This window comes from Rhinichthys klamathensis, unplaced genomic scaffold (genome assembly GCF_029890125.1).
Source record: "Rhinichthys klamathensis goyatoka isolate OS25496 unplaced genomic scaffold, OSU_Roscu_1.1 h1tg000221l_1, whole genome shotgun sequence".
Taxonomy (NCBI): Eukaryota; Metazoa; Chordata; class Actinopteri; order Cypriniformes; family Leuciscidae; genus Rhinichthys; species Rhinichthys klamathensis.
The window spans coordinates 2,155,736-2,167,917 of NW_026606745.1; the positions used below are offsets into that span (position 1 = coordinate 2,155,736).

Consider the following 12,182-nt stretch of genomic DNA (forward strand, 5'->3'; position numbering starts at 1 on the left):
TCGAAGTTTAATCATTTATGAGGTGATGTTTGCAAGCATAGCTTTTCTCAGTAGATATAAACGGTCATGAGAGAATCCTGAACAGACTCTGCAAATTTATTTTGAGCTGACATCAGTGTCTCACCTGCCCACATTAGAAGCACCACCACAATGATGATCATCTCCCCTGTCTGCAGCTGTCGGGCTTTATCCAGGCCTTGGACTGTTGGGTCATCTGTTAGATTAGAAGACAGAGGTGAGTGATTGTACTGAGAACTGAATGCTCATTTATAGCTGATACAGTCATCGCTGATACAACTCTGATATTAAAAGTGGACAGTTTTTATTCTTGTGGTCATGAATCAGAAATTGATTTTAAAAAGTTCTATGCACTATGGTTTAAAAGTTTGGGGTATTTTCATGGAAGGCTTGATACAGTTTTCTCAGGATTTATTGATGAATAGAACTTTTTTTTTTTTAAAACAGCATTTACATTTGTGGTCAGAATTAATGGCACCCCTGGTAAATATGATCAAAAATGGCTGAAAAAAAAATCTGCATTGGTTATCCTTTTGATCTTTCATTACAAAAATTAGCTAAAATCTAACCTTTCATTGAAGTATGAAGTAAGGGGGGGGGGGGGGGGCGGGGGGGGGGGGGGGGGGGGGGGAATCACATTATTAAATGTTTTTCTCCAAAATACGTTGGCCACAATTATTGGCACCCCTAGAATTTTTTAAGAGTTAAATATCTCTGAAGTACATTCCCATTAATATTTACCTTCTTTTTTTTTTTAGCACACCAGGAGCATGAAATTGTCTATGACTTCTTGTTTCACAGGAGGTTTAAATATGAGGAAACACAAAGGGCAAGTTCCCTTAATCATCCATCATAATGAGTATATACACTCACCGGCCACTTTATTAGGTACCCCATGCTAGTAACGGGTTGGACCCCCTTTTGCTTTCAGAACTGCCTCAATTCTTCGTGGCATAGATTCAACAAGGTGCTGGAAGCATTCCTCAGGGAGTTTGGTCCATATTGACATGATGGATGCCATCATGTCAATATGGACCAAATGCACACAATTGCCGCAGATTTGTCGGCTGCACATCCATGATGCGAATCTCCCGTTCCACCACATCCCAAAGATGCTCTATTGGGTTGAGATCTGGTGACTGTGGAGGCCATTTTAGTACAGTGAACTCATTGTCATGTTCAAGAAACCAATTTGAAATGATTAGAGCTTTGTGACATGGTGGAAGTAGCCATCAGAGGATGGGTACATGGTGGCCATAAAGGGATGTACATGGTCAGAAACAATGCTCAGGTAGGCCGTGGCATTTAAACGATGCCCAATTGGCACTAAGGGGCCTAAAGTGTGCCAGGAAAACATCCCCCACACCATTACACCACCACCACCAGCCTGCACAGTGGTAACAAGGCATGATGGTTCCATGTTCTCATTCTGTTTACGCCAAATTCTGACTCTAACATCTGAATGTCTCAACAGAAATCGAGACTCATCAGACCAGGCAACATTTTTCCAGTCTTCAACTGTTCAATTTTGGTGAGCTCTTGCAAATTGTAGCCTCTTTTTCCTATTTGTAGTGGAGATGAGTGGTACCCGGTGGAGTCTTCTGCTGTTGTAGCCCATCCGCCTCAAGGTTGTGCGTGTTGTGGCTTTACAAATGCTTTGCTGCATACCTCGGTTGTAACGAGTGGTTATTTCAGTCACTGTTGCCCTTCTATCAGCTCGAACCAGTCTGGGCATTCTCCTCTGACCTCTAGCATCAACAAGGCATTTCCGCCCACAGAACTGCCGCTCACTGGATGTTTTTTCTTTTTCGGACCATTCTCTGTAAACCCTAGAGATGGTTGTGCGTGAAAATCCCAGTAGATTAGCAGTTTCTGAAATACTCAGACCAGCCCTTCTGGCACCAACAATCATGCCACGTTCAAAGTCACTCAAATCAACTTTCTTCCCCATACTGATGCTCGGTTTGAACTGCAGGAGATTGTCTTGACCATGTCTACATGCCTAAATGCACTGAGTTGCCGCCATGTGATTGGCTGCTTAGAAATTAAGTGTTAACGAGCAGTTGGACAGGTGTACCTAATAAAGTGGCCGGTGAGTGTAGTTCTGATGTGCATCAAAAGATTGTTGAGCATCACAAAATAGAAAGTGGCTATAAGAAAATAGCTAAAGAATTGAAAATCCTCATTTTGACCATCAGGGCAATAATTAAGAAGTTCCAATCAACTAAAGATGTTAGGAATCTGCCAGGAAGAGGACGTGTGTCTATATTGTCTTAATGCACGGTGAGGAGGAGAGTTTGAGTGGCCAAAGACTCTTCAAGGATCACAGATGGAGAATTGCAGAGATTACTTGTCTTGGGGGTCAGACAAGTAATCTCAGACAAGTAACCCCCCCCCCCAAATAAAAAAAAATCAAGCAACCCCTACATCCCCACATGTTGTTTGGGAGGGTTTCAAGAAAAATCCTCCTCGCTCATCCAAAAATAAACTCCAGCATATTCAGTTGTCAGACACGACTGGAACTTCAAAAGGGACCAGGATTCTGTGGTCAGATGAAACTAAAAAAAGGGCTTTTTGGCAGCAACCAGATGTGTTTGGTGCAAACAGTGATACAAGTATGCCTACAGTTAAATATACTGCTGGATCTTATATGTTGAGGGCCTATTTATTCTACTATTTTTTCTATTCTTGTTCAGATACATGGTATTATGGATTCTAGCAAATACCAACAGATAAAAAAAAAATCAAAACCTCCTGCCTCTGCTAGAAATCTTATAATGTGCCGTGGTTGGATCTTCCATCAGGACAACGGTCCAAAACAAAGATCAAAATCAACACAAAAATGGGTAACTGAGCACAAAAGGAAGCTTCTGCCATGACCATCCCAGTCCCCTAAACTGAACCCTATAGAAAATGAGTGGGCTGAACTGAAGAGAAGAAGCACCAACATGAACTTGTGAATCTGAAGGATCTGGAGAGATTCTGTATGAAGGAATGGTCTCTGATCTCTTGTCAGGGGATCTCATCAGGCATTATAGAAGAAGACTCAGAGCTGTTATCTTGGCAAAAGGAGGTTGCAAAAAGTATTTAATAACAGGGAGATAATAATTAAATAAAAAGAAAAGCATTTATTTCATAATGTGATTTACCCCCCAATTTCAAATTCTTTTACTTCAATGATTTTTGCGAATTTTTTGAATGAAAGATCAAAATGACAAACAATGCAGATTTATTTTTTACAGCCATTTTTTATCATATTTACCAGGGGTGCCATTAATTCTGACCACAACTGTATTTGAAATACAAATATTTTTTCTAACATTATAAATGTATTTACTGTCACTTTTGATCAAATTGCATTTTGCTGAATTTCATAAAACAATTCTTACTGACCCCAAACTTTTGAATGGCAGTGTAAATAAATACATTTTAGTGCTGTCAAATCAAATAATCGCTATTAATTGCATATGACATAAAATGTAAATATATGCCTGTGTATACAGTATATTTATATATATATATATATATATATATATATATATATATATATATATATATATACACACACATATAAACTTATGTTTAGATCCAATTGATGACGATTAATCGATTTGATAGTACTAATACATTTATATAAATGCATTTAATATATAAATAACATTTAACTGATACAAATACATAAACCACATACTCCCAGTGGCCTTAGAAACATCATTATACGAGTTACTTATAGTAATACATAATTTATTTTAGAATAATCCAGGTCCATCCACAAGGAAAAGAACAAATTTATGTTCAGAAACGCGTTGTATATTCGCCAGAAATTTTGGGGCCGTTTACACAACATTTTTTAAAACTAAAACAGAAAAAATTGTATGCGCTGTGGCCGTTCATTTACACTAATGTTTCTTTACAAAGTGTAATACAGCACTTTTTGTCGTGTTTGTGGATTCGTGTGAATAGGGATTGTTTGAACCAGACTGATCTCATGAAATGGCGTATGTATGACACGCCAATTCGTATTTCCATTTTTGGCGTGCTATGAACACGCATAATCGCTTTTCAGCGTGTTTATCAACGCCGTTGACTTAACGTTACATTACTGTATATGTAAATATATGACCTACCCCAACCCCGTCCCTAAACCTACCCGTCACTGGGGTTAATACCATTTATGAGTGTTCCCCTACCCAGGGGCGTAGCAAGCTTTTTAAAAGTGCGGGGGATGGATGTGATCAGGGCCCTGATTAAGAATTCAGAGGGCACAATGTAATGTTGGCCCCTTCTTAGGCAGGACAAATGTAGTTTGTCCAAGGACATTTAAATTTGGCATTAACATTATGCTGGGGTAAAGTTCATAAATGATCGTTCTTTCTCATTGGATTTTGTAAAACTATGTTGTGTGGACCTCGGCCCCTCTAGGGGGGTTCGGGGGCATGCTCCCGAACTGTGCACATTGAACTAAGAAAAAGCATTGACTTGTACCTAAAGAGGGTTCAAACTTATTTTTAGTTATGATATAGAGTCTCAGTCTACATTACATTATCACTGGTGTTTTAGAATGCCAAACATTTATTATAATAATATAATAATGATTTATATAATTATTCCTATGATGGAAAATCCATATAGCCTAAATGTATGCTACTGTAGAAATGAAAATGAATATTTCAAAGTAAATTTTATATTATGCTATAGAATAGGAAAATTACAATACTTTTGTCCTAATTTCTTCACTTGCAAGAAATAAACCCTTGAGTTTTATTTTGGAGAAAACACCAGATCACCATGCTGAATGATCGCGTGAGCAAAGTGCGCACTTTTCTTTAAATCACGCAGCACAAACAGAATGCCTACTTAAATAAAGTATTGTGCTGTTTAGTCTAAAAAACGAAATATAATACCAAAAACACTCGACATGTCAACAAAACATAAACATAACATCTTCCCAATCCCAAACACATATCAAGCTTATTTAAAAACCTCGCAAGCATAAACACTCATTCAAAGTACCTGGAAAAGGGAGATGTAAATAACCATAACCATAAGTTCCCGCCTCCTCAGCACGAGTGACTGAAAAATCACACCAAGAGAGGCGGGACTTAAGGCAGAACAGCCAATCATCAGCCGGTCACACTCAGAGCCGGTGTCATGTTTGAGAGGGAGGGGGAGAGGAGGACGAGCCGCAGCGAGCGCACACACAGACCGGCCAGAGAAACGGAGGATCGACTGTAGTGAGGCGTTTGTGCAAAACTGCGGAAAAACTGCAGAAAAAGAGCGGGTGTTGAACCCTCTCACCGGGAAAAGTGTGGGTGTTAAAACACCCACATCCCCCACGGGTGCGACGCCCCTGCCCCTACCATCCTAGGAAAAAAAATATCGCTCCCCAGATGTAGATCTACATTTTGCTTCGTTTCGCTCGGACATTTAACAGCGTGTACATATACGCGGAATCACTCGGACATTTAACGGCGTAGACATACACGCAAAAGATGACGGTTCGTTTCGGCGTGGACATACACGTGGATAGCTCAAAATGCGTATAGATAACACGCCACTTGACTTGAAAGTGGCGTGTATGTTTACGCAAAGTCATGATGCCATATGTTGGTCTATGGGTTTTGCATATCTAACCAATGATAAGTATTTAAAAAAGGCTTGTAACTAAACCTTGTATCTCCATTGGATCCTCAAACTGTCAGTCAAACCTCATAACTCCGCCCCATCTCTATCGTGAATGAAGTGCCACAAGCAGTTTGGACTATCTCTGCTTGTTTGCAATTCAAGGATAAATAAAGAACTTGTTCTCTGAATAAGTACAGGATTTTCTTAACTCAAGAAACACTATATGAAAGCCAATGTTTTATGTATTTGAGGAGCGGAGAAGACTGTCTTAATTTAGTAACGTATGTCTGCAATTCTCAGAAATTCACTGGTCAAAAACATCGTAACTCAATATGATCTTGGTTTTGGTAAAATTTTAATAACATAATGATGACACATGTAAGAGTCTGACTATAGCCTATATAAATTCACAATATCAACCTTGACAACAAAGTTTTAATTATTTTAAAAATACTGTGCGCAAACCATCAGTAAACCATAAAACAGGTTAAACCACTTGGGTCACATGGATTACTTTTATGATGATGCCTTTACTACCTTTCTGGGGCTTGAAAGTGGTAGTTGCGTAGGCTGTTAATGGAGGGACAGAAAGCTCTCAGATTGGAAAGCTCTTCAATTGTATTCCAAAGATGAATGAAAATCTTACTGGTTTGGAATGACATGAGAGTAATTAACAGAATTTTCATTTTTGGGTGAACTATCCCTTTAAGCACAAAAAAATTACTCATTTAAATGGCACTTTTAAAAATGTTATACTGTATGTGTTTAAAAGAATTATAACACACACGTGCACACACACGACCATACAAAATTCAATTCAAGGCTGAATGCAGCCAGCTGCTTATGTGATTAATTTTTACTTTTGTTTAGCACAGCATCCCAATCACCACCACCGTCCAACCTCAGCCTGATCTAACCAGCCATCTGTCTTCATTAATCCAGTGTTAAAGGGATTGAATTCAGGCCCATTTCCTCCCCCAAATATCTTTTAACCTGTGTGGAGTTGGTCCAGAGCACCACTCTTCCCAATTGCTGGTCCTTTCCGGATAAAAGCGGCTGAGACACTGAGACACCTGCTGTCATAAAATGAACAAGTAAGGGGTACTGAGATGAGCGTTCGCTCCCGTTCACATTCTCCGCCACTAAAGAGTCAGGTTAAAAGACAGTGAAACATTCCTCTCATCATTCCCATGAATATTATAATGATAAGTGTAGAGGTTTTTCACTCATGTGTGGAAAATGAATACTGTGCTCCACACATTAAGCAGGTTCAACATATCCTTGCCACTTCTCTCACAGAGATAAGAGCCTTATGTGGGATGCAGTGCTATTTATCTAACTGGTCATGTCCCAAAAGCCATACAGGGGAGCTCTTTAGAGAACTTTAAAGGGAGCTGCTATAACGCCAGACAACAAGCTTCCTCGCTTCTTCTTTGGCCCAAGGAACCAAAGCAAGCTCATTAATTCCACTATAGCCTGGGATCAGTTCAAAGATGCTGTTGCACATGTATGTATCACTGTGACATTCTCATGATGAAGAACACAAAAAGAATCACTGCAGAGGCACTTTAAAATTATGTCATAATTTACTGTGTTTTCCAAACCCCATAGGCTGTTTACACACTGCAAGTCTTAATGCACAGATCTGATTTTTAGTCCCACCTGTTTACATTCACTTCGGACATGAATGCAAAAATGACTGCCCAAAATGCCTTGTAATCTCTTATACATTTTCCACCTAAATACTGTGGGAACATCATAATACGACAATAAAAATCTATCTTTGTTGGGAAACGTTTTTTCCCCTTGGAAAAAATTCCAAGGGGAACCGGATACACGTGTTTAGACATAGGTCAGATGTCCAGATCTTGGATATGTATCTGATTAAAAACCACATTTGGAAGAGGCTCCGCACAGATACGGATTTTTGTGTTTAAACGTGTGCCAAAGATCTGTATCAGATGCAAATGCAACCCTATGTGGAACACAAAAGAAGATTTTTTCCATACTGTGACAATGGGGTCCAAAACAACATGTTGGACCCAATTGACTTCCATTTTATGGATAAAATGTACAGAGACATTTTTCAAAATATCTCCTTTTGCAAAAATAATGACATAATCTTTATTTTGGGGTGAACTATCCCTTTAAAGGGATATTTACTCACCCCTTTATGCATTTACTCACCATTTACTCACACTCATTTCGTTCCATCCCTGACTTACTTTTTTCTGTGGAACATAAAAGAAAATAATTTGAGAAATGTCTCAGGATTTTTTGTCCGTACAATAAAAGTCAATGGTAAGTCAAAAGGGGTTTGGTTACCAGCATTCTTCAAAATATCTTCTTTTGTGTTCTGCAGAAGAAAGAAAGTCATACAGTACAGGTTTAAAACAACTTGAGGTTGAGTAAATGACAGAATTGAGATTTTTGGGTGAACTATCCCTTTAAGTGCCTGATCTGTATTGATCATCACAGAGAAAGCATTGTGCTTGCTAGAAGTTTTTTTTTTTAATTGTCTTTCTAGTTGTAATTGTGATGGGTCTTTCCTCATCAGGATGCACAGGTTTGTTTGTTGGGACGGCAGGGCCCGGGTCTTTGATATTGACACAGCTTCTACAGACGCAGTTCTTTGAAGTATCACAGTAATTGAGTCCAATGGGAATCATCTTCAGCTAAGTCTGACAGCACACGAGAAGCATTGGCCAAAAATACCTAAGAGATGCAGGTGAAACGGTCTGAAGTCACAAAACAAGATACATTACTCGATGACTTGGCACACTTTTCCTTTCTCTCTTTCTATTATCTCTATGAAGACTACTACTTTCCTTTTCGGATTTAAGATATTTGTCAGATTCCTTAGGCAATTATGGCAAGTTGACTTTGAAAAGCAACACTCTACATTGGATTGTGTTTCCTGTTTGTAAGCAGATGGCAAATACTCCCTGCTAAGTCCATTGCTTCTCATTTCAAATCCATGCACCGCATGATGGAAGAGGGAAGGTTGGAAAATGTATTTAACCGTTGTATCATGATGAAATTCGTTATTATAGCAACAGAGAGAGATGCATGAATGCATTGAGAGAGACTGCACTAATTTAAAAACTCCTCTGAACATGCAATAAATCACTGGGTCATGAACTGAGTGCTCGGGTTATAACACGTAAATGTCTGTATTTGAATGATGCTTGTTAAATTCTTTCTCTGGGAGGAAATTTCATTCTGAGGAAATGGAGCCATTTGTGTCAGAAAATTAATTTTTAATTTGTAAGAACTCATAATCAGATCAATATGACTTTTTCTATGACCGATTCTTAAACCATTACCCTCAATACTGAACACTGTGGAAAAAAAAGAGAGAAAAAAATATAAGAAGGATCAAACAATTAATAACAAAGGAAGATCGCAGCATAATGGACTTGAATAAAAAGTACAGTGACAAGCATTTTAGAAAAAAATAGATGGATGATAAAGAAAATTCAAATAAAAAATATTAAATGTATTTAAATAAAGAAAAATAAGTATAATGATAAATAATAAAGTAATATAATAAAAAAGTATCAACTCAAAATAATATCCACATAGCAGGTATAACAAGCTGAATAACTTACAGCAAGCCAGTCATTATCACAAAACAAACACATCAATATAAAAGTATTTTGTGCAAATGAATGTCAAACTGCATTATCTCTTACTTAATTACATGCATGACATCTGGATACACAACTTCCACAAATGCTTTCATGTCTGTCGATGGATACATTTATAACATGACTGAGCATTGTATACATTTATTAAACAGTTTTATAAGATGTATCAAAATATTTTTTTCTTTTTTTTTAAGTGTACTGCGCTAGAAAATTTAAAGACAGAGGCCAGAAAATTAAAGAAAATGAGAAATATTTTTAAAGGTCCTTGAATTTCAGCCACTATAAAAATGAGAAAATATAAAAATAAGATTGATGACTTTTTATGCCTCATTGAAGTTGAAGTCCACGCTTCTTCTGTTCAGGCAATTCTAATGACAGGCATTCCCTCTTCAGTTTGATGAATTTTAGACTGGCTTTTTACTGTACACTGCTGTCAGCCAAGATGACGCTAAATTCAAGCAACTACATGAAAGAAACTACATTTTTACCTATGCAATCATTAAGGAAGCTTTAGAAATAATTCTAAATGTAGTTCAATTGAACTAAAGCTCTATGGAATCATATGTTTTCAATAAATTAATTATACACCTTCCTGTATCAGCAAGAGTCTAAAAAGTCTTCTGATAAATATAATGCTTTGAACATGCTTTTTCAGTTTAAGGCAGGAGAGCGTTAATGACATACTGAGCATGTTTTCTGAACTACGTGTATCTTTGAATGCTCGGATGATTAATTTTGAGCGCTCCCTCTGCGTTGGTGTGCACAAGCTATCTGGATGTTTTGTTGTTCTCAACATGGCTGGCAAAAATAGCAACTCTCATGTTGAAGGCAGCTTGATTTATCTGGTTTTCAGTGCTAGATTTTAAACAGAAGAGAAAATCTCTCAAAAACATCTCGTATCAACACAACATGGCCTCACACTCATGGCCTGCTATTAAGGATCACCGCTCGTGCCGCACAGCATCAAATATACAGCATATCCCCCTGAGAGGCAGCGAGTTGATTAGAAATTGGGGCTGAAAATGAGAGGCAGTAACAAGGTCTACCTGCATCCATGCGTAAAGTGTTCATCAATAATTAATTGGGTTGTAGGAAAGAGAACCGTTTAGCACAATGGCAGAATCCACTGAGAATGTAAACGGTTACTGCCCTTCACATTTTATGTTTCACAAGATGATGGACAGCAACAAAACAAGTGTAAAGAATGATATACCAATGTGGTGTATGAGTGAGGGTGGGCTGTTACCTTGGTTTGAACTGTTTGAGGGGAAACGGTCAGTTTTCTTCAGGGTTCTGAAGTGGACACGTTTGCTGGCCTGGCTCTCTCCGTACAGGCCGATGGACTGAACCTGGATGATGTAATCCATCTCCTCCTCCAGGTCCCACAGCACACAGGATCTGCTGGTGGTGTTCACTTCTCTGATAAACCTCTGCATTTTGCCATCCATTCTCTGAAAGAGTCAAAACACTTGATTGGTATAGATCAGAAGAAGCTGTAATTATGTTATGGTTCAGTGATGTATATTTATATTATATGTATATTTATGTACTGTATATGTTACATAATAAAGCAGAATGCAAATTCAATTTGCATTCATAGGATAAGGTAGGGTAAAACAATAAGTAATAAAACAATAAAATAGTCTTCTTGACCATAGATGTTATTAAATCTCAACACATTTATTGAATGGTTATGTTCTTGACATTTGAATTAAGGGTCGTTCACACCAACAATGATAACTATAACGATAACTATATTAGCGTCCACACCAACACACAATAACGTTTCGTTTATTTTAAGCATGGGCTGCAGTTATGTAGTCTGCAGCTTTAAATGCTCAAGCTCTTTAAAGCAGGATAGATTCTGATTGGATGTCATTGTTTTTATCGTTCATCAGCTGGAAAAAAATCATTCTGAAACATTCCGTTATAGTTATAACTTTTACATTTAGTATGATTTTTGCTGCCCTACATGCCAGTGGCATAAAGGGCAGTAAGTAAGTAAGTATGATTTTTAAAACTAAATCTTTATTGTTATACTTATAGTCTTTGGTGTAAAAGCCCTTGACCATTCATATGAACATCAACATTTATAATAATTATTCCAATTTTGAGTTAGAATTTTTGTCATTATTTAATAGTGATCTGTGAATTTATTTTATGTTGGATATTGGAGTTTACTATACATATGGAAAGTTTGTATGTCTATTTCAGGGAGTTTAAGTTTTTATTTTGAAGTGAAAAGTAAATGTGAGATTAAACTCCTCAGAATTGGGGCAGAAGGACCCTAGTGAAATGTTATTACTGGTGTTTTTATTTATTAGTTATTGTATATTTTCTAAATCCATTAACTAAATGTATATTTTAGACATCTTCATTATCAATAACTTTATTTCAAATTCATAGTTCATTGGTATTATGACAATTCCTATAATTAAAAATACACATCATTTTGCAAAAAATGACCCTTTCACGATTTATGACATTCACAAATGTTTCCAATTACATCCTTTAACAATAAATTGAATGATGCATGATGATTCTGCTCATGCTATAACTCATCTCTGAATATGTTGTTGCAATTTACTGTAGGAGTAAATGCACACTGTTCCTAAGTGGTATGTATATTGGGGATTTATATGCTGTGGGTTGTGATAAGCTGTTTTGTAGTCCAGGTCATCTCTAGTCTAAACTACCAAGATTTAGATGTTCTTTCAAACGGCAAAACCGTTAAAAAAAAAAGTTCCTGTAGAATTTACAAGATCTGAAACATCACCTTCAGGGCTTTAGGCTGGTATTCGCTGACATTTCAAACAGCTCATGCTGTCTAGACGTCAGCAATATAGTAACAGTAAGGGCTTTCTAAGAAGTCACCTAATAAATATAAAT

At 37.4% G+C, this 12,182-nt stretch overlaps 1 protein-coding gene across 3 annotated transcripts in view; it reads right to left on the bottom strand.

Annotated features, from left to right (window-relative positions):
• Positions 1-12,182, bottom strand: part of fndc4a (fibronectin type III domain containing 4a) — a 56,235-nt gene that overhangs the window by 24,865 nt on the left and 19,188 nt on the right. For all 3 annotated transcript variants that reach the window (XM_056264484.1, XM_056264483.1, XM_056264485.1), the window contains exons 3-4: positions 10,540-10,744; positions 125-214 (exon numbers count right to left, since the gene is read on the bottom strand). In XM_056264484.1, the coding sequence (XP_056120459.1) occupies positions 125-214; positions 10,540-10,744 (295 nt within the window). The remainder of the gene's footprint in view (positions 1-124; positions 215-10,539; positions 10,745-12,182) is intronic.